Raw genomic sequence first — 24,521 nt, forward strand, 5'->3', positions numbered from 1 at the left:
AACAGTAATAATTGTACTGTGTTTCTTACACAGTTCATGCATTTGGCAAATACTAGTCAAGAACTAGTACGAAGCTTTCGGACAAATGGCAGAGTCAGCACCAGAAGAAGTCATGATACAAATAGCTAAACAGAGCATCCTGTCTGCTGAGAGGTAACACAGCACATTCCTTCTGAGTGCAAAGGTCTGTGCTGCTGCAGGTGTTGCCTCTGACTAAAGCTGTACCTGGGCGATTGCCAAAGAGTGCCCCAGAGATGGCACACAAAGGTGGAAAACGTGTTCAGTGTTGTGATCTGACACAGATGCTCACCTAGGACAGCAATGCTGGAAGGAGAGAGATTGTGCTTTTATGAAGTAATGACTTTTGAGCAGCATAGGAGCTTGGGGCAAGGCAGCTGCTTGCTTAAATTTATTTTTTGGAAGAGAATAATTTAATTTTTTTCATATCTACATTCATAAAGGTTGCTAAGTACAATAAAAGAAAAAACAGTGCTACTGAAGTCAGGTGTCTGGAGGAAAGATTTATAAAATTCATTTTGGCTCAGCACAGGGAAACAGTTAATGTTATAACTCCAGTGCAGATCTTGATCCTGTATATTACAGACACACCATATATATATATGAGTCTGGGCAGAGAAATCAGGAGTGCAAGATGTTGAGAATCCCAGTCTTGAACAACCAGGAAATTCCCTGTGGAAGGAGTAACATCTGAGAGTGTTCTTCACTTTCACAAACAAAAGTAGCACGACCCCACACAATAGTGAAGGATACAATTTCATTCCAACAACACATATTTTAAGCACATCAGTATTCCCATGGAAACCCATCCATCCACTCAGATTCTTAAACATGTCCTTAAGTGATGTGCAGGGTTTGGGGCCAACACTTCATTAATCACTACAATAAGGATACAATATTTAAGTCTTCCAGACACACTCATTCTCTGGTGACAGATTCTTCTTTTTCATTTTTGGCTTGAAAGTGTGAGTTAAAGATACAGAAGGGACTACATCTTACTCACTTTGCATGAAGTGGCCTCTGCTGCTAAACTGGTGCTGATGCACAAGGCAATGGCCTTGCACAGCATGCAGGACTACATGGGCCATGGATGGTGAGAATAAAGCCAAGGATGTGCAGCTGGAAATGCCACCTTCCCTTTGAACACCTCAAAGCAGTTTTTTAGGATGGCACATTCCTGGCAGAGCACTTGGTACTAATACCATTTCACAGAGGGAGAAATTGAGATAAAAAAGAGATTAAAAATTTTACCTCAGTCATTCCATGAAAAGGTGAAAATAGAAAAATAGTGAGAAATACAATCCTGATTGTAAGACTGTACTGCTCTCTAGGTAGGCATTTTGCACAAAAAAGGGTATTATTCTTTCTCTTTTATGTGTTTCATATTATTCTTTTAAAATTTTATTTTAAGAAAAAAAAAATCCCTTGCTTCTTCCCTTACATGTATTTGCTTCATGTTTATTATTTTTAGTCAATGTCATCAACAAAAATAAAACCTAATTTATATATTTGCATGTGAAATTTGATTAGGAAATCAACAACTTTGAAACTTAGCTGTATTTGGGAAAGGTAGTGGTGGCAAGGCTGTAGATTACACACTTTCCTGTGTGATGGCAGGGAGTGAGGTGCTTAGCAAGGTGCACATCAATTGTGCACTCTCTCAAAAGTGACATATTTTAGATAAGACATAGAACTGAGGCCCTCATGATTTGTGTTAATTAAAGACTTCATGGTACTTGCTGTAAGCAGATGGTGTTAGCATCTGTGGCCAAAGTCCAGCCTGAATAATTACTTGGGGCTGGAGCCAAAGCCTAGAGGAGCTAAAGCAAAGCCTCTCATTGATTTCAGAGGGCTTTAGAATAGATCCATTCTTTCTGACCTGAATTTCTCCAATGCTGTTGTTTCAACTGGAAACATCAGTCTCTCCTGTCTAAAAATTATATTTAGTGGTGCAGAGGCACTTCTCATTTCCTTCAGTCTTAAAACTCTTATATTTTATTAGCTGTATGCAGTAAGATTATCTTACCTCTTACGTGAGTGTTATACACACATTGAAAACTACTTGGAAATAACTGCTAAGATTCAGTAAAGGAAATTTGAATTTGGGTCCTTTATAACTGAAACTTAGACAAGGAAATCATGAGGGTGTTCTAAAGTTTATGCCATTAAAATTTTATGCAAGGTAATATTTTAATATCAGAGTAAATATGTTTGGTAATTTTCTAAAGAGATGTATCTCTAGGAATCATCCTTAGAAATAAATTATCTTGTCATACTTAAAAACTAAAAGGAACACAATAAAAGGGATATTTGTGTGAGAGAATAAGTTGAAAAAGATAAATGTCATAGACATGGCCATTTTTCCTCTTAGAATCAGTTGAAGTACCTGAGATCACACAGGGAGGAAATGTGTAATTTCTAAAAACTAGGCAATTCAATACCCATTTGGGGTTTTTTGCACCAGGGGTTTTATTCCACTGTAGCCAGGAGAAGATGGCTTTCCTTGGGTGCCTCTCACCCCTGTCTCTCCCATGAGCTGGTGCTCCCACTGGAAGAAAAGCACAGCTCCTTCACAAGGACCAGTCCTGTTACAGATTGCAGCACAGTATATTAAGCATGACTAGCTGAAGTTTAGGTTTTCGTAATAAATCACACTGTAATTTGCAAGAACAGACCAAACTTGACAGAAAATTAATACTGAGGAATGTTACTGGTAATGTGCTTATAGCATAAAATATGTTTTCTCTAAGGTTTGCTGTTGTTTTTCTAACTTAATATTCCATTCATTTTCCAAATTACTTCTACGTACTATAGCTCTAGACTATTTTTTTCTACAACATTACATTACATTACATTTTTTCTACAACATTACATAGACCTTGAATCCTTCATATGTTAAGTAAAGTCCCAAGTAAAGTCCCTGAATGATATATTGGCTCACATATGGTAGATGTGAAAGTAATTTTTTTAAAAGGAAGAAAGTTCAAATAAATTAGTTCTAAAACCAAATATATAACCATTAAATTCCTTTGTCAGCTTCAAGATATTGACTTTACACAAACTTGTCATGTTATTTTAGCTGTTTTCAAATACAATGCTTATTTCAGAGTTTTATGTACCTGAAGGAAAAGGTAAGTCTATGTCAAGCAAAATAATATTATCATGTTTTAATCCTGAATGCTTAGCCAAGATTTGGAACTCTGCAGGTTTTCTTGATTGCCTTCTCTGGATGAATAAACTGGTAAGGAAATCATGCTCCTTTAAAGCAATGATGTCTGAGTGGAAAGTCCTACTTTTCCGAACAGGAGAACCTACAGTATTTTTTTCACTTCTCTTCCAAAAGCCTTCTGGGTAATTTTTGGTCCAATAACTTTCTCTTTGGGCTAGGCTATCTGTTTTTCCCTACTTGATGGGAATTATTTCTTTCAGTTATCAGTCCTTCAGCTGTTCCTCTTCCTCAGTGCCCTGGACAATGACTGGAGTCCAGACAGTGCCATCCATAACTGCCCAGGCCCTGAGGAGGAACAGGAGCCCAAATCAATGAGGTCTGTGCAGCACCAGGGCTGAGAAGATGTTCTGCTGCACCTGCTCCCAGGATATTGACCCTCAGCAGAAAGCTGGGCTCAGCACCTGAGGCTGTTGCCCCTCCAGTTTCATTAGGATGTCTTCCCAGTGCTTCCAAGAGAGAGAGCTTTGATATACAGGGCTTTTTCCCAAAACAGTAGCCAGGGAAATTTAACTGATTGATAATTATGTGTGCCCTGTGTAGAGTGAGACAATTTTTCTGCTATCAGTTGTAAAATTAAATCAATAGTTAATTAGTTTATTTCCTAACAGGTATCACGAATGGAGGACGTTTGCTTTTCTGGCAAGCTTTAAAGAAATATCAACTGACTACTAAGAATAAGTAGCTTCTGAAATATTTAGTAATGTAGTATTCTCCTCTAGGAATATGAAATTAAAAGCATATAATATCTGTTTTTCCTAGGTGTATGAAAGTTATCTAATTTCATCTCAGCTAGGAAAAAAATAAATATAATCTACTTGATTTTATTTTTTTTTTAACTGTGATTTCTGGTTGTTTTTGAGAAAATTGTCTCATTGCTTTTCAGGTCTCCATCAGATATCTGGTGAATAGCACAACTTGTCCACAAGCAATAAAGAATGTTAAAATGCAGTTCATTATATTGACTGAATCAATAAATCACAGTCATACTTCCTAATTATTTGAGATCTGAACTGCTGTGTTTGTGAAATCAGTTCAGACTGAGTTAATCACTAGACTCTTACATCCTTTAGTGATACTGACAACAAATGAAAAACAGCTGTTTGTTTTTCTGCATGATAGTGACTTATTTGGGCAGACATGCGGATTTCTTTAGTGTCTGAGTGAATAATTACATTTTCATTGTTTCTAAGTTCTATTTATATAAATCTAATTTTCTTATAGAAGTACCAGAAAGGTACTTAAAAAAGTCATTCCTGCTCTTGAAGTCAGAAAGGAAAAGTCTTTCTCCATATCTTATTGGCATATATAATTGACCTAAATTTTAGCTGTGCTATCAAAAGCATCTGAGGTAAAAATTTATGTCCCCTGTTGATAAATTCTAAAAAATCAAAATGGAGAAGGTTGTAAAGTGATGGGTTTTACCTAAAGTTGCTACATTCCAGGACAGGGTCATACAAGGACTGCCAAATGATGGTTTCTGTCTAGATTCTGACTGCAAATAAATTTTGCTATGATCTTGTCATTGTTCCTACATTTCTGTAGGTGACCCTGTGTCTCTGACCTCTTTTCCAGCCATTTGGATGCAGCTGCTGTGCACCAACGAAATTCCAGTTACAATGGCAAGTAGTGCCTGGCTTGTGAAGAATCAAATCCAGAACATTTTGTTGTTATCCAAAGGATGTAACTCAAACTGTAATGCAGTGGAACTGGCCTGCAACACTGCCCACATTCCCTGACTCAGCAGCAGCAACCACAAACAGATCTGACAGAATAAAGTGAAGATTTTTTTTGTTTTGAGGAGGGAAAATATGCAAAGACTTACACTTTTTGCTGACTTACAGCCAGAGGTATAGTCTGCTGTTTCAGTGTCCTCACCTTGCACATACCAACTCCCACCTGAGAGCAAACATTAAGCTGCAACCTAGTGGCTGACTGTGACACACAATATTGCCTGAAATAAGACAGCCCTCTGACAAAATCATTTTGTTGAAAATGTTACACAAACCAGAGGAAAAGCACAAACCTGAAGGTTGATTTGAATTCAAGTGTGCTTTCCAGAAAACTGCAACAAACTGAAATGATAGCTATGCAAGAGCACACTTGGGTCTTCTTAATACACACTTGAAAGCACATTTTCATTCAAATACATATATAATACATAATACTATCTGTTTTTCTTCCACAAAATATGTTTCTAGATTATTAAAGCTACAATTGTCACTCTATATAACTGATAAAAAAGAAAAATAGAAAATTGCAATCCCTTGAGATGTATAAAATAAAAAAAAATAATATTGCAGTTACTTATACCTGATGAAGTATCAGGAGCTTTTTATGCATCTAGCTAGTCAACTAAAAGTTTTAAATGTGATTTTATATGTAGTTATTATCCAATTCTAATTGTTATAAAAACAAGCAATCACCACCTGATTCAAAACTTTCTCCAGTGTCAACTCTAATTCCTACTTTATTCTGTTTTATTTTCATCTCTATCCAGTCTAAAAATCTTAAAAAACAAAACAAAATAAGGGGATATTAGTATGAAAGCTGCTTCTGTATGTCTTGGAGTCCAGCAGTCTTCTCAGATATGTCATTGTACATGCTTGTGTACCCATGTTTGTTTACTAGGGAGGTGAAAGACAGTTTAGGGCTAGAGTTTGGACATGCATTTTCCTTTCAACAAAATATTCATTCACCAAAATTCTTTTAAAGCTAATATTTCCTTGTGACTTTGCTCTGAATCTGACAAAAAGAGCAGGCCATTGGCAACTTGGAAAGTTCATTTTGACATACTGGAATAAAATATTTCTGTTCTAGGAATTATTGCTCCATAATCAAGTTTATAAATTACAAATTTTCAGATTCTAGTATATAAAACTGTATTGTCAAGGCCCCCATTATTCCCAAATGAAGTTATAAGACTGAATATCCCAGGTTACATTGCTGCTCCAGCCTCTCCAGTGTCCCATCTAGAAGTCATGGCCCTAGAAGTCATGGGGCTTCCCCACTAGACTTAATCTCTCAACCATCATCTGTTTTTTTCTTCTTATATTCTCATAATTATTTATTTTCTTCCTATTTTTCTTTTTCCTTTAGGACTCTTCTCCTCAGGAGGGCCCTAAGATTTTGCAAGAGCTTGGCTAACACCTGGCCTGAAAAAAGAGTCTTCAATATGAACAGATGTTCAAAGCAGACAACTAGAGAACATCATAAGCACAGGAAAGCATATCCAGAAATTCACAGTATAGGTTCGTCCTCCACCAGATGCAACATCTGCATCTTTAATAGATTTTTAAAGAATTCTCTTCCATTAATTTCTCCAGTAAAGGTTTTTGAAGCCACATTAATTTTTGTCATTCAGTGTCCCATACCAAGGAACTCCATACATGTACGTGGACGATTTCCCATTGTCAGCTTTTAACAAGAGTGTTCCAGCTGGTGACACAGCATTCTTAGCTGAAAGTAAGTCTGCACCCATGCTCTACAAGCCATCTACAATTTCTACTGTAATCTCCTTCTATTACCTTTTGCACGGCTTGAAGTATCTGCCATAGGTTTAATTAGTGATAGTTCACATACTCAGTCATCTGTCATTGTAGATTTTTTTTTGTGCAATGTGGTTTCCAATACCTTACATAGTATTTGAACACACCATGGATTATGTTGTACAATTTTTTTTTCTGAATTCCTATCTATTCCTTTGTAACAATTTTAAAAATCATATTTTCATTTGACCATTAACTGGCAAGTAACACCTCCTTCATCTTTCATTCAAAATCTCCCTGGGAGGTTACCTTGAATTCAAATGGGTGTTTTAGAAGGTAAGAGAAAATAAAACTCTAGAATTTCTTCCTTAGGCACATTCATTTGCTGAATGATGACAATAGAAAATGCTGGCCTTCATTAAAATGTTCAGACTCTTTAAGTGTATGTATAATACACATGCACATTTTGAATGTCTAAGGAAGTACTTGGTTCTAACCCCAAATGTGGTACAATCACAGAACATCACTTCCAGGAGCAGTGCTGCTCTGGTTGTATCTTGGCTGTGGACAGATTCCATAGCCACAGACTGAATCAGCTAACAGGAGATCTTGCAGAAAGTGTTTGGATTTGTTGTAGGGGTGAAATGGGGATGCAAGGTTAGGGATTTTGTTTGGTTGCTTGGTTGTTTTGTTTCTTTGTTGGTTACACTAATTGTTTATTCTGCTGAAGCAGCTCAATGGTTTTGATTCACCCCATGACCCTACAGTCTCTGGACAGGATGGAGAAGTGGAAGTATTTTGTTTCCAAGGAAAAATGACAAAAGCAAAAACAGCCCCTTTGCTCTAAACCTCTAGCCCTTAATGGTTACGTGCATCGCCCTCACTGCATGTGGGAGGCCCAAAGAGGTGTGTGAACCTCTCTTAAGTACAATCCAGAGTAACTACCAGGCCATGCTGAAATGCAATTAGCAGAGCTACAATGATTCTACCAGCCTAGCCATTAGTCCAGTACCAGATTTGTTAGGAGCGCTAAGGTTCATTACATGGAAGAATTTGAGATCTATACTTTTAACATGGGGAGGAAAGAGAAAAGGTGTAGTCATTTAGATGTCTCAGGTTAGCATTTATAGACATGTTTTAGCAGCTACTACAATGTTACTTTGCCCTCCCACACAGCCTCTAAGAGTCTGCAGTAAGAAAGGCAAAAAATTGCATAGTGAGAGCACTCAAGCTATCCAACTACTTATTAAATAAATCATTTAAAGCAGAATTTCCCTCCTGTAGGGCTGCAGGAATTAACTTGGCCTTGGAAAATGACATTAACGTAGAGAGCTTTCACCCTCTCCAGGGCATAATTATTCAATACCTAATAAATTATCTACAGTTATCAAGTTTGTTTCCCAATAAATCCAGCCTTAGTGACTGGCAAACACAATAATACTTCAAATCACTGTGCATATGAAAGAAATCACTTAAGAATACCATAAAATGGTCCTCATTAGTGAGCTGCAATAGAATGCCTTATGGCCCATTTACAAAAAGATAAAGACACTTAATTATCCAGCTGCAATATAGTTCCTTAAGAGTTTCTGCTTGAGACAGCAATTTTGTGAGTAACTAGCTATTCACTGAGAGGAGAACTAAAGAAGTCTTTCACTAACTGTACAAGGAGATTAAGTTGCTGGCATTGTTTAATACTTCTACTGTCCATATTTCTTTAATTGATTTATATTTTTCCACACAGACACCCTAATGTGCATTTGATGTTTCCATCTGAACAATGGTATGCATACAAAGAAATTTTTTACTAACAAGCCATCTGGGTGACACTGAGAGTGCTGTTAGTTGGTTTATGTATGCTGATATTCTCTGTAATATCTTTGGTGTGAGTGAATAACGCCAGTTTCACAAAACTGAGTGAAGAGGGATTTGGCACTGACCTATACTATAGGAATGAGGATGGGTAATTGATTTTAATATCAACAATCAAGAATTTATATTCACTTCCAGTATTAGGTTTGCAGTACAAATAAATATTGATATCCTGCTGTGATCATCAACAAGTTAATAGATAAAAAATATCTGAATCCACAATTCTGTTTTCAAGAATTTAAATATTTTTCCACTGACATAAATTTCAAATGCTATACACATTCAAGTCTACCTATTTCAGAACTGAATGTCTATTAAAGTACAGCCTAAGTTGCTACTACCTAATATAATTTGTTGTACTCTATTATAAAGCATAACTTTGAAATTAAGGTATTCTTGACCAGGCAGGGTATGAAAATATTTTTATTTTTAAAATATGATGATTTGGAATTGATATTATTTTAGTTTTCGAAAAAAACAACACAGGTAGTGACTATATAAATATCAGCACTAACATTTTAATAGATAATATGGAGAAAAAGAGTACTCGTAGATGTAATAACATGAAATAACTCACTCGGACAAAGTGACTTTGTGGATCTAAAAGAAGTCCAACCCGAACTCTGAAAATGTTAAGTGAGTCAGATAAGACTGACACCAAAAACTCTCCAACAGAGTTTTCTGAGCATCTCTAAAAATTGCATATCAATAAAGAGAGTCTTTAACAAAAGCAGGAGCTGTATGGCACCTGAACAGAAAAGACAAGAAACACAAAAGCTGGTGCTGATGGGTATGTTTAACTGAACACCTACACAGAGTCAGGCCAGCCTCTGACTGCAGTCCTGCAGCATTTCCAGTCCGTTTGCTCAATGGGATCCAGCCACAGGAAGAGTAAGGGGACCCCTCTTCCCTAACACTGGGGGCAAAAGAAAGATTCAGTTTTTCTCCAGCTTTCAAAATACAAATAAGAGCAGATCACACAATGGAATGTATCTTTCTGATAGTGACCTTTGTGAATTGCCATTGAAGATTTTCTGTTCTGATCTCTTTTTAAGTTAAAAGTATTTCTGTTATGCTTTAAGATATCTTAATAAAAATTAAAACCTCATGCCCATAAAACTTCTAAAGATGGAGAAAGTAGAGAAAAACTGAGAAAATTGATTATTTCCATAACCTTGAACACATAATGTCAACCTTAGCTGAAGTTATCTGCTTTGACATCTTTGGGGAAGTTAAAAAGTGTGGAATACCAGATGATTTCAGCGCATTAAACTGGATTTTGTTTAAAGCTTTGGAGTAGGCTAACTTGTCAAGATTTTTAATTTATTCTTGACCAATAAAATTTTTAAAAATTAATTAGTATATTGAAAGCATCATCATTTGCTATTACCCTGCAATATATTAGAACACATTCATAATTAAAATTCAATTTCTGGTATAAGAAAAAAATGTCTGTCACTTCATTCATGAACTCATTTCTTAAATGATGATTCAAGCACAATCCTGATCCACCTCAAGCCTACAGCTTTCAGCCTAAGCTGGTCAGAATCTTGCACCTGGCACAAAAGATTCTACTATGTTTCAAAAGAAAAATAATACTCTGATTGATGTGACACATTCTAAGTTTCTGCCTCACCAATTATTTCTCAGCATGTAGAAAAAAAATGTCAATGATGAGGTGCCAAGAGAAGGCATGGGCTTAAGGAATGCAATATTTATAGGGAAATGGTATCAGAAAAAACAAGCTGTCACCTCAAAATACATCTCAGATGAGTACTGATACTATTCTTCCCATAAACAGAAGAAAAATGATCAAGACCTGTATCATAAAACCTTGCTCTTCTACACTGCTAACATTTAGTGGATTTAAAGATCCTCATTATTGTATTCCAATGTTTGGCTGAATCAATGTAATATAGAAAGTCCGTCTTATCTAGCACTGTAAAAATACTAATATTTAAAATAACTGTTCTCTTTTTCTGTCCTGTATTCCCACCAAAAGGTTTGGTTTTGGCTTTTTGTAGTTTTGGTTGTTTTTTTGTTTTTTGTTTTTTATTTTTAATTTTGGGTGGTTGTTTTTTTAAATTATAGCCTGTATTATAAAAGGTTTCTTTGAAGTCTGTCTAATGAAGAAGGCCAGCATCACTGCTGAGGCAATTCTGCTTCTGTCAATGGAGATTCCCCTGAGCCTGTAACCTTCAGGCCATTTCTTTGACATTCTCAGTCTATTTTCACTCTTTCCACTTCAGAATAAATTTTTACATTTACAACTTTGGACTAAGAAGTGGACTACACTGATTACTGTTTAATTTTTTTAAAAAAATAAATTAATTGCTATGCCTTTAAAAAGTATGAATTCCATTCAAATAAACTTTTCCTACCCATAAACTACAAGAGTTGTTCCTTTCCTGAAATGCCAGACCTACTAACCATGTTATTTACTTTATGACATCAATAGGCACTTCTGGGGAGGAAAAATTCCTAGCATATACATGTATTATTTTGAAAATTAAGCTTAGCATCTTGTCAGCATTCAAGAGGATGTTAATTCCTCATTTCTCTTTTAGTAAGAGGTCACAAAACCAGACACTCATGACAGAACTTTCTCTTCTGTTCCATTAGTTTTCTAAGGTAAGTAAATTTAAGCCAAACATTTTAGCAAGGTATATTTTTATGCAGTCTGGAAAACAGCCAAAGAAAAAAAATAATAGGCAAAAAAATATTTTTTTCTCACTGAATTTTATATTCCTTTATCCTGTGGGTGGCACTACCAGGAAGTTATCACAAGTTATGCAAATTATTTTAACACAATAGAAATTCAATAATTTTTTAATACTGGAATAAAAGACAATGTATTTTTGATTTGGCACTTTTTGTGACATTTGGCATGAAACATAGTTTCCCAGTGGACCAATTTGAACTTGCCTACACATCTTTGATTGTTTTATCTATTGCTTAACATAATTGGTAGTATATGCTGTGTTCTGGGGTTGAGGAGTTTTTTGAGTAATATTCATGTGACTGTCTATCTTAGCACTACATACTACTGGTCTTCTCCATAAATATTTTTTCTGACATGGCAGCTTAGAAAATACTTCATGATACTATTTTCTGTGTTACAGTACTGTTAAGTACTATTTATTGTGTTGTTTGACAGTTACAGCTATGTGTTTTATAAATAACACTCTAAGACAAATAATACTCTAAGTAGCAAGAGAAGTGACACTTTAAAGAAAACAATAGGCACAAAACCTTTATGAACTTTTCTAAGAATAATTTCATCTCTGCTATCTGCTACAGGTGAAGCATTTTTACAGACTTGAAGATAATCATGCAATATCTCTGTGATTAATCAGGCTTCACTTTTATGTTTTTATTTCTTCATCTTTTGTTGGGAAAAGGTAAAATTTTCATGCATTTATCTACATTTTAATTTGAGGATTATTCCATCTTTAAATAGTTATTTTAATATTCACCATATTGAATAGCCATTTCCTTTACAAGGCTGGTGTCTGAAGGTGCTTCTATTTTAGAAATTCTTCTGTAGAAATTTACTGGCAGATGTTGCCAAGGTTTTTGCACCTGCTTAAAATATACAAATAAATACAGAAAATGTGACAAGTGTGTTCAGCCACAGACACAGGCCAAAATAGACATGTGAGTCCCCATGGTACCCTGCATTTATTTGACTCTCTGTAGGCTTTGTGACCTATTAGAGTGCCTATTTGAAGGATTACATGCAACTGAAACTCTAGAGCTGCTCACACAGGGAGAGAGGTGGGTGGTATTTTGGAAACTGAACTCACAAACAATTCCAGGTTTTACAGGTGGCCCTCATCCCAAACTGGTCTGTACCAAAACTGACACTGAAAATGAGATCTGGTTTCCTATTCAGGTCCACTTATATTTTAATTGATTTTTTTTCATTTGTGTTGTTTTTACCTTTTCAGTTGTTTTTTTAAGGGTTTTTTATTTGGATGGTTTGGTTTATTTTTTTCTCTCTCTCATTTTTCTTTATATTCTTTAGAAATTTTCCTAATACATGCCTAGGCACAGTGGAAGCACCAAAGCAGATTTCTTAGGGTTTTCATCCAGTTCTAGGGACTTTGTTAGTTCCTTAGACTGTTTAACAGAACAAAAACCATTTCTGTTCAGCCCTGTATCTCTATATTACCCAGCTATACTAATCATAGGCTCCTAGCAAGAAAACTTCAGATAGTGTCCCATTTATTTAAATTAATCTAAAAAGAAGTCTTCTGATATGATTATGTCATTACCAGAGTAAACGTATTTCATGTTCTATAATCAAAAAACAATGATTATCACCAGGTTGGTTTCAAATTAATTGGTTTAGCTATATTATATTTTTCATTTTCACAAATGGGAAAATCCTCAATACTACAACTTATGAGAAAAAGACAGTAATTTTCCTATCTGTGACTTATCCTGGAAGAGAATTTGCACATGGATGAATGGGTGGATGGGTGGATGGATGTAGAGAAAATTTTTTAAATATCACAGCATAAATGTAAGATAAAATATAGTGACTTACATTTTTAGGAAATTAAAAATTTTAAAAAATTAAAAAACCAAATTTTTAATTTGGGAAAATCTGATAAAATTCATTCTCATAATACCACAGGATTTAGACATACTTTGTAATTCCTCTCGACTCTGTTGTTCATGCTGATAAAGTTACTCATCTTTGACAATCTGGCTTTCTAGACTTGATGCCTCACTTAGGTTGTGCTTTCTGTTAAAGATGAATGTCCCTATTAAAGACCCAAAGTTCTTAAGAGGACCCATCCTTTTCTATCTTTACAGATTTCTAATAATCTCAATTATATTTAGTAACCTTACTTGAATTACTCAAGTCCTCTCTTTTATCAATAGAAAATACTTCTTAATGTTTACTGGCTGTTCCTTTTCTCCCTATCATTAATCATTTTGTGCATTTCCATAACAGCATTCCACACATCTTCTTTCCCACCTAAGGCTTTTGTTGTATGTTACAGCTCTCTCTTCTCATATGAAACCTGTTCCAGGACTCTAAAATTTCCATTGTCCTATTCTTTTCTGGACCATTTCCATTTCTGCTACATCCCTCATGAAATTAGATGACTGAGATTTACCAAAGTGGAAGACAGAAGAGGTGCCACTGATTTATGTATCACTTTTTGTTATTCTCCATTTCCCAGGAAACAGAGTTCTCACACTGCATTTTTTGTTCTGATCATTAGTGCACACATCAATATTTATGTGAGACTACCCAAACTTCATGTTTTGGTGTGAATTTATAATATCTCCAGTGGTACTTCCCAACATGCATACATTTACACCTTCAACATATATTTTCACAGATTGATGCTGGCATTAATTTTTGGCACAACCTTTAGTACTTAGCCTTCTTTAGAGTGGCCTTGTGCTCCAGGAAAATATTGTTTTAACTTAGACTATTTGGCTACTTCTTCAGGTGTGAATGTACCTACCAAAAATATTCCTCAGTTAGACTTAATCAGACAATAAGAAACATTTATTCACTTTAACATTTCTTGTTAAGTTATCCTCCTACAACAACAAATGTATCTAAGGAAAATTCTGAACATGATAATGCACAAAAGGTAATGGAGTCTAAAATCAAGGGCTTAGAAAGGCTATTAAAGTTATATTTAGGCATTTAAATGTGCTAAGCATCATTTACTTCCACAGTTCCTCAGAAATTAAAAGGACTGTTGAAAACTCAGGTTTTCAGGCACCTGAATTTGTACCCAGGAGACCAATTTGAAACACCCACTTCTATATTCCTCATTCAAAGTTTTTATAAGCAGCTGAGGAAACTAAGTTAAGGGAAGATGTTGGTTTGCTTGTTTTTTTTTTTGTTTTTTTTTTCTCTTTGAATCATATTCAAGACTGTTAGAAAAATCTTTTTAAGCTTAAAAGAACTTGCTATATATCTCTGTATGAGAATAATATATCTTTCATTTTGATACTGATTTTAAAATACTCCTGAGCTTTACTAGAACACTCTGGACACAGCCTTGCCAGGTTTCTTTGCCAAAAAGGCCATAAAACATAATAAAGGATTTGCATTGCATCCCAGTGTTTCTCTACTGATATGAGAACAACCTACTATGAAACATGTTATTTAATTCAAAATTCTAGGGAACAATATAACAGAATGAGCAGAAGGGAACATTTAGAATGAACATGAGAGGGGGAAAACTTTTTTTTTTTAAAAAAAAGTAGTCTAACACTCATCCAAGCAGGCAACACTTCCAAAGTAAGAGATGTAATCCTCATGACTGGAGCAGTGTATATTTAAACCACACAAGTTGCCTGGGAATATATAGCAGAGAGAAAACCCACATTGTCTTGAGCTGAATTGTTTGATTGATCTAGGATGTCTTCTGCCTCTTAGAGCACTGAATAATGATGCAGGTGAAAAGTTTTCAGCCGGGGGGATGGGGTAGTTGTTTGCTGGTTTCATTTTGGTATTTTGCTTTTTAGTTTTTAGTTTTTGGCATTTAGAGTTCTAGAATGACAATAATCTATTATGCTGGACTCTTCAGACTTCTGATACCTCTCAGAGAACCATTTTAATTCATAATTCCACAATTGCTATCACAACTCATGCATCTACAGTTTCTCTCTGTGTTTATCCTGTACCTTTCTCAGGATTTTTATGTTGCCATTTCTGTATGACTTTGCCTTGTTTTTAATAGTTACTAATGTATTCCTCCAAGTGTACAACTTCTATATTTCACAGTAGTCTCCACCCATCTCCCTCAATGAATTCCGGTGAAAAAAAATTTCTTTCTTAAGAACATTCTGCAGTGTCTTTAGCATTTGAAAATTAAAATTCTATCTGAATTTCTGTTTCTGTAAGAAAACTGTTTATTAAGAAAAACATACTAGAAAATTGTCCTATAGTGTCTTTGTTGAGCCCTTATTTCAAAGCATGTTAATTCTTTTTTTTTTTTTTTTTTTTTGGGGTACCCAGAAAAAAACAAAATACAGCAAGAGAGAAGAAATTAAAATTTATCCCTAATTATAAATAAAATCTAATTTAAGAAAAGAGATTAATTTTTCAGATGTCTACATATAGTGCCATAAGAGTCTATATACAAAATCACCAATATTATAACCCATACACATGTAAAAACTCTGAATTACTTTCCCTTGGTTAGTAGCCTGTTCTCTCCATTGACTGAAGGGAAAGTCAAGAGTAGATGATGTACAGACATCTGTAAAGTTAAGATCCATGGTTGGTTAGCTTAATTCCAGCAGAAGGAGACAGATACTCAGAGGAACAAATCAGTATTTCTAGTGCAAAGGCAATGTAATTTTGGCTTATATATGCTGTGGTCAAGATAAAAAAACTAAATGATATTAAATTCAAAGAATCAAACATGGCAGTTGGTACAAGGGTCAGCCATAGCACTGTCTGAACTTTACTTGATTTGTAGGTTCTCATCAGCTCTTTCCTCTTGAATTATAATGTCTTTTTCTTTCTTGGAATAAGACCACTAAGTTTTGGTTTTCCAAAAATTCAGGAATTAATTCACAAGAAACTTCCTAGTACTTTGAATGTTATATAATGCCACTTTCTTACCTCCTTCCTTGGAGCAGAGGGTGATCAGGGTGTGAACTGTGTCCATCAATTCAAGCTGCTGTTTCTGCAGGACACTGTTATTGCTTGTTGCCTTGTTTAACTGCTTCTCTAGTTCCTGGATTATGTAGCTTTGGCGTGTGACTAAGCTCTGCAGATTCTCTTTTTCCTCCTTCAAAGTGGCCAGCTCCTCCTTGTGCCTTTCTTCCATTTCAAGAATTCTATGCTCAAGTAAACTAAAATGAAATAAAACAATTAGTAGATATTGTTTCATGTCAACACAGTTAGTAATACAGAAACCAGAACACTATTTTCAGTGTATAATTCACTACCTAAATCAGTAATGCTAAAATATGTCACATCTAATTCAAAAATTCAAACACTGAGCTCCTATGTCAAGTAGTCAATCATAACTGATCTCTAAGACTGCATTTTGTGATGTTTGCATGTTATAGTGCTTAAAGGGCTTGGAATTTCATATGTAGGTATTACTCTGATCTACAAATATCCCTATGCACAAGCACAGGGCCAGTAAAACATTTGAATGTAAAAGCCCAGGCAGAAAAACTTGAGGTAGGCAGAGGAGGGAGAAGAGCAGGGCATTGAAGAGGACATGGTTGGTAATATGATGAGACAAAAATGAGAGCAAACTGCAAAAGAGCTTGTGAAAGGCCTTGTCACTGAGTGAAAGATACGCATTATAAGCTATGGAGGAGCATCAAGGTGCATGGAACCCTCACTAAATGTACTTTTAAATTTGGTCTGTGAAGCTGGGAAAAGAATTTCACATCAGATGAGCAGTACCTGCTTTCACATTAAGACCAGTACTGTTTTCCCAAAAGGTAAATCAGAAACTTGCATTTTAGTGTAGGATTCCCTTGTTTTCCTTGAGTCTACACACATATCCCGCTAACATGCCCCAGCTGTGTTTGATTTTTCCACAAAAAGCTCCTCAGGCAGAAAACTGCTGGGCATCATGCTATGTGCCTGCTTAACATCAAATTTTATAAAGAATTTTGCACATGTATAGAAGCCCTTTTTCTCTGGATTAATATTCTTTTTCTAGTACCCTTTTCTGTCCTGTGCTGGAAGTGTTCAATTTAGCAAGATCAAAGGCATATCAGGTTACATCTAGAAAAATAATGGTGCTGAAGACTTAAAGGACAGCCATGAACAAGAAGCTTTTCCAGGACAGTGCTTTGATGCTGTGGTGGGAATTTAACAGAAATAATGTATTAGTATTAGATAAAGAAATAAATTCAATCTCACTGCTACTTTCTCTTTGGGCTTTCTGCTCTATACACCAAAAGTTGTGTTTCTCATGCCCACCAAGTGCTGGTTTTTAAAAACTTGCCAACAAACTGCTTCCTGCTCAAGTCAGTCTTAGGTTTTATTTATTTGCACTCTCCCTCTACCTTTGTTTTTACTTCTGGATAATAGATCAGTGGCAAAATGCCTGCATAATTTTAGAATTTTAAGCCACTTAACCTAACAGAGGAATGTAATAAAATCCATATGGAGTTGCTTCTACTCTACATCATGGAGCCTTAATATGAGCTGTTAGATATGATAACAATGCAAAGATTAAATTCAGGCACCAAAATTTGCTTTGCAAGCTATGTTGAGAACAAATTAATATTTTTTTAAATCACATTTTTTTTTCCTGAAATATTATAAATGTGGAATTTACAAAGATCCTGAAGAAAACATATTTTGTAATATTAATATGTTTTCAGTGAAAACTGGAAGCATCTGGGTAAAGGGAGCAAAAAAGAAAAGATGTGAGGAAAAAACCAATTTCATAGGGTCCCAAACACAAAGGAGAATATATCTCATTTTAAAAGACTCAATAATTAGAAACAAAATAAAAAGATTTAGTGGACTGAAATAAGATGGTAAAAGGTTACACACTGAAAAAAATATGGATTTTGAAGACAAAGACTATAAATTGTTTTAGGACCTTATCAGACCTGTAGCTGATTTTTCATCACTTGAACACTAACATTAAATATCATGGTGTAGATTCACATGGATTTTTTGAGAATATGTAGCCTTTGAAATTTCTTATGCAGTAAGGCAGATGTAGTTTAGTTTGGCAAAAGTTGAAAAATCTTCAGATAGATTTGGTTCTAGTCATAAAATATTGTCAAGGAAACACACTTCTTTTTGAAATTTATCAATTCTCTCCGCAGAGCAATTCTACTCACTGATAATTTTTCACAGAAATTATTGAAATCCTGGTTTGGACTCTAGATTTAACTTTTCTGATAGAGTAGTTACATCAATGCACTTGGGATAGGAAAAAGGTGGCCTGGTCACAGTCTATAATAGAATGGGTGCTAGGTGGGACCACATGCCAGTCTTACATCTTACAGTCTCCCAAAATGTCGTGTATTTTCAATGCAAGAGAAGATGCCATTTGGGAAGATAAAATATAGCTTTATAGTTACATAGTAAGTAAAGACAAAAAAGTTCCCTTCATCTTTATCCATATAGTACAGTACAATGTATTTCCTTAATTCCACAGTATCCTATTTGCATGTCCACAACTAAATAATTTACACATCTGACTGATTTTATGTCAAAGAAAAAACCTTTGACAGCCACAATTTATGCATTGCATTATTTGTTTCCCACTGTGGCCTTCCTCAGGCCATAGTAAATGAATCCAGGGGATGACAATCTTATTTGTGGCAGCATTGGCCATGTCAAGCAAGAAAAGAGAAGCTGACAATGTTTAGAGCTCCACAGTTTGGCAGCTACAGAGACAGACAGGAAGCAGATGTTTTATGGCTTTAATAATAATACATCCTAATATTTCTGAGTGGTGTGTCAACATGTGGTGGAAAGATGGAAGTGTCATAGCACTTGCTTCCTTTAGTTTTCTACGCAGAATAAAAGTTCTGTAATTATAAACTGAAAAACTATGCTATTTTCAGGAATGCATATATATATATTTATGCAATTAGCTTTCTATATCCATAAATCCATGTCAGATAAAAGTCCTGAGGACAGGACAAATCCCTGCATTCCTGGGAGAAGTCCAAAACATTCATTTTTGTTTTACTGTGAAACAATGAGAGAACTTTGGTCAGATCTCCAAATGTACAAAAGCAAAGTCTTCACACAGATTGGGGATCTCTGAGCAGGTCTGTTCCAAAAGGAAGAAATTCTTCAATAGCGTGAGAAAAGCTGCTCTTATGGTTTTTGACTCCAATATTGCCAGAATTATTTGTATTAGTATATTAATATTTGTTGTAGATAATTTAAATAAAAAAAATAAAAATAAGTGCTAGGAAGTTTTTTTGTAAACTTTGAAAAAGATTGAAAGTGATTAAAAAGATATTTAGGGTTTCTTTAACTGTGACAAGACCACTCTGTTGCTTCTTTTTTGTAACATCAGACAATCTCTAACAGACAAATAACATTAAGAAATAACTTTGCTGAGTGCTTGGTAAAGATATTTTCTCAAATTTTTAAAGAAGCATTGTGAACACAGAGTTAAAATATTTTTAATAATTTTCATTAATGGCTATTGCCAACACAAAATATTAACAAAAACAGAAAGAAGGCTATCTATACAAATCAGTAAAACATCCTCAAAAGGCTGACTGAAACACTCTTTTACAAAACTTTCCAGTAAAATGTTATGGCTCCTTTTGCAGTAAGTTTCCTGTATTAATTTCCTATACATTATAAATTCTTATACAATTCCTATATGTTTGGAATTTCTAAATTTTTGAAAATTCTACTAATCTAGACATCTGAAACATTCATGGGAACTACAACACAATAAAAATAAGTCACCATTTTCCAGATAAATCATATAAATATACATATATTTATTTATAAAGATGCACACATAAGCACATATATATGTGTTTTTTATAATTGGATTCTTCAGTTTAGGAAAATAAATCAGGAATTTGAGGAACACAATAAAGTTGTCAGTAAACAAGTATTGTTAACATTAATAAATACATATGATACCCATGGACAATGACACTTTGGAGTCATCTAGGAGAATATTAATTTAAAACCAAACACAGTCCCACACAAGGGGATCCCAAACCCAGACAATTTTAATTTTTTCTAAATATTAGCTAGGTCTCCATGTCTGATGTAGTGGTTTTGGTGGGGCTAGGAATCTATTTCCAATGGTAAAAATGATGCCTTGATGTTTGTCAGGATACAAGTCCATGGAATAGACCTTGTGCAATGCCTCATTTCAACTGTGCTATGTCCAGCTGATTCAGGAAAATCCTCTACAAGTGCTGGAGAGGGTACCCACACAGAAGTCAAAGAATGACTTCTAGTAAAAAAAGTTATCCTTTTGAAAGGTGAATAAGTAGAACATGTAGGAAACACTCTGGTAGCTGTAGAAGGGGGAAGGAAGTCCTGGTTTAGACAATCTGCCTTATAATGTAGTTTAATCACAAATCCATTCCAGACCACAGAAGTTTAAGAGATTTTTTTTTTTTTTAATCTTTGTTTTCAGAATCCTCAGTTTAGACACGTGAGAACAGGATATAGACCAGACCTTGGAGATGGATATCTTTGCACTAAAATAATCTTTTAAAAAATTATGATTTATTAAATACAGAGATAAAACATATACTTCTTGAGCTATTCAATAATTAAAGACAAGTAATGTCACAATAGAAAAAAGTTATTTGGCCATGTATATGTACCTTTCTTTTATAATACATATATATATATATATATATATATGAAGACAAATGGGTAGAGGATTTCAATGCTTACTTTTGAGTGCAAGAACATTATTTTAGCAAAGAAAGTCTGAGACAGCTTCTTTGTACTTCCTTTTAGGTGAGTGAAATTTTCCCTATGTTGTTAGGGGCTGACCACTCATACTTCCTTGGGAGTCTGATGCTGTCTGATCAATCTAAGGAAATATAAAATATGTGTCCCCATATTTCTCAGGGCCAGAAAAAGTAACAAGTCACTTAGCACCAGTAAGCCTACTTTTTATACCAGTGACAAGATAATTCCATTGAAATCACATAAGTGAAGTGTAAAATCGGGATTTATCTTTTCAGTATATGTACAACCTTCAAATAAAACTTGTCAGACATGTTGTGTTTCCTCGTCTTTCACACAATCAGACAGACATTCAAGAACCTTTTTTGAGTCCTTACTTTTCATAACATACAACAATTCTTGCGCTGAACGTGCTAATCCAGTATTATTTTATGCAAAGTCAGGAAAGATTTTATGTTTAAATTTCACTTCCACTATTTGTTGATGGAAGATCCAGAATTCCATTTTATTTTCCCTCATTTTTTCCCTTTTAGCAAATAGAAAGGTTTTTTACACTTGCATATTGAAACAAATGGCACACTATAAATTAAATGCAGCTGGTATACTCCAGGGGAAAAAAAAAATAAAAACAAAAACGTTCAAAAGGCACTTAAGAAGGGAAATCTTTCAAGAATAAATCAAAATAGCATTTAGAAAGCTCTTGTGGGAAAAAAATGGCAATGGAAGAAACCACCATTTACATTATAGTGGGTGGGAACCCACAAAACCAAATTATTTATGGCATGAGAACACTCAATAGACACATGATTCTAAGGCAAATGTGCTCTACTTACACCATGGAATATCTTCCATTTCAGTGGAATAAAAAGAAAAAAATTGGCCCCTCTTCCCTGAGAAGACAGGCAGTAAAGAGAAAGGCCAAGAATAGACATATTTCTAGTCTAAAGAACATGCACTGCTCCCTTGTTGATACCCAGTGTTAGTTTTATTTAACAATAATATGCAAGTTACTATAGTACATCAATGAACCGTTATTGTTACCATAAGATTTTGCATTTCTTTCATCCAAAATTCAGTTCTCTGAATGTGAATAACATCTTTATTTTCAGTTTATATAGAGGAAATTTTAGCACAGAGAAAGAATTTATCAGCCCACAGTATACTATCTCTTGATTCTTTTTGCAAAGACAATAGCTCCTACACTAGTTCCCACTGCCCTGTAAACCTACCACAAAAGAAAGATCCTTTCCAAAAAAGCTTACAGTCCACGTAGGTAATGTGGATAAAAAGGATTTTCTCTGTTTACTGGTGTGAAAGTGATACAGAGAGGGATTATGAGGACCTAATTGCAAATACCTACTAAACAGGGCCTGATGAGTAGTCTGCAAATGTTGTTTAAATTAAGGAAGTTAAAATCATTGGCATGTCCAGAAGCCTAATATCTGCTGAGATCACCAAGATTTGCCCTAGTCAACCTGACACAAACATAATTGATTTCAAATCTAGAACCTGCAAGGCCACAGTTGTTTGTGAGGAATAGATGATGATACAAGAGTGGATGATCCATATTTTAGTGCAATTATAACACCTCCTTCTCCCTAATTTTATCAGTCCTGAGGAGACTTTGAAAGAACCCATACCATGCTCGCCAGGTCCTTGCTTTGCTACAAGACAGAATCCTGCGTGCTTTTCCATCTATCCACAAATGCCTATACCTCTGAGACAAACAGCAAAAAAATGTGCTTTTAAAAATAGCCCTCCTTTTCTTCCTCCTTTTTCAAAAAACATTTTATCATAATGTCAGCCAAGTCAAAGGTCAGTTCAAGCAGGGCTTATTTGTTTACTGACATGATGACTTTTTACTCTGATTCATTCCTAATGTAAATAAATAAATCCAAATGATTAAGTTTGCAAGATGCAGTCCCTTAAGCAGCCAACAAAATTCTGTTGCTAACCATATTGCAGCAGATAAAATACAAGTACTTATATACTTACCTAATGCTTAAATTAAGTCCATTTTGAAATAAATTTGTAAAATATGTAGAATGAACTGTCCCCTGCCCATACCCAATTTGTCTGTAGATTACAGGGAGAGCCCACACAAACAGTTTAGGTGAAGTACCTATTTTTGAGATTGCTGAAGACAAGTTAATCCCATACTAATTTATTCATATTTCTATTTGGTTAAGGGACATCTGTGGAGTTCAAGAGTTTTCAATGTAACACAATTTCAGAATAACATATTCTGGAATTACTGGTTACAGTTTTTATATTTAACACCTTAAATTGATTTTCATAATCAGCAGCAATAACGATATATTTTAACCAGTTTTGCAACTAGACACATTTAACAAACACATTTCTTCGTAACAGTATTTTCTGTTTCTCACCATTACCTGTATTTTGTCTTCTTTCCCCCTGTAGCCTCTTGCCCACTATGGTACTAATCTGCCTTATGCAGAGCCCTGGGCAAGGTTTTTCTGCCTCAGCTGACGATTCCTGTCAGCACCACAGGGTCACACTGCTCTCTTTGGAAGACTGACTGCTCTCAATTAAAACAGTCCTCTACAGCTTGCTTCAGTGTCTGCCTCATCTTAAAAGCTGTATGCCTCACTTCAGTTTCCATTGGAGATAGAGGAGGTGGAGACCTTAGTCCTAGTCAGACTGACCTCACTGTTGTTCTTTCTAGAAGGGAGCAGAGAGGGAGGCAGAGGAGTCGGGGCACTCCCTGCCCTCCCTGCTCACACCTGCCCATTACAGAGGCAGGAGTCTAAGGGCTGTTTCAAAGAGCAGAAAAAGCTCTTTCAAAGAAAGGCCAGAGCTGCCCCACGCTGGGCACAGCTGGTTCCAGCCAGCTGTACAGTGCAAGGAGGGACGGAAAAGGAGAGAAACAATGCTGCAGACAAGGTCAGAGAAGGGGAAGGAAGGAGACACTGGAGCAATCACAGCCCTGCAGCCTGTGGGAGAGACCATGGAGGAGCAGATATTTCCTATGGAGGACCCTATACTGGAGCAGATACATCCAGAAGGAAGCTGACACCTGTGGAGAGCCCAGGTGGAACATTCTTACCCTGAAGGACTCAAGCCTGTGGGAAAGAACCATGCTGGAGAAGGGAAAAACATGAAGAATAAGGCAAAGTGTTGTACACTGTCTACAACCCAAATTCCTCATCGCCTTGCACAGCTCAGGGGGCATATAGAAGAATCAGGAGTGAAGTTGACCCTGGGAAGAAGGGGAGGTAGAGGTGAAAGGTCTTTTTGGGTTTGTTTCTGTTTCTCACCATCCTACACTGTTATTAATTGGTAGTAAATAAGACTGTTTTGCCCATGACAGTATCTGATGAGTGATCTCCATGTCTTTATCTCAACCATGAGTTTTTCATCATATTTTCTCCCTGTTCTGATGATGAGGGGGAATGAGAGAGTGTCTGGGTGGGCGTCTGGCCTCCCAGACAAGGTCAGCTTACCACACATGCTCTCTGACATACTGAATTGCTACGTCCAGTGACTTCAGCTGCTGAGTCCC

The 24,521-nt window shown here is 35.5% G+C and overlaps 1 protein-coding gene across 1 annotated transcript in view; it reads right to left on the reverse strand.

Moving 5' to 3' along the window:
- The window catches only part of ANGPT1 (angiopoietin 1), a 152,304-nt gene that overhangs the window by 57,710 nt on the left and 70,073 nt on the right, over positions 1 to 24,521 (reverse strand). Inside the window, exon 4 of the mRNA XM_015620204.3 lies at positions 16,217 to 16,449. Coding sequence (XP_015475690.1) covers positions 16,217 to 16,449 — 233 coding nt within the window. The remainder of the gene's footprint in view (positions 1 to 16,216; positions 16,450 to 24,521) is intronic.

Source organism: Parus major, chromosome 2, assembly GCF_001522545.3.
Source record: "Parus major isolate Abel chromosome 2, Parus_major1.1, whole genome shotgun sequence".
NCBI classification, from domain to species: Eukaryota; Metazoa; Chordata; class Aves; order Passeriformes; family Paridae; genus Parus; species Parus major.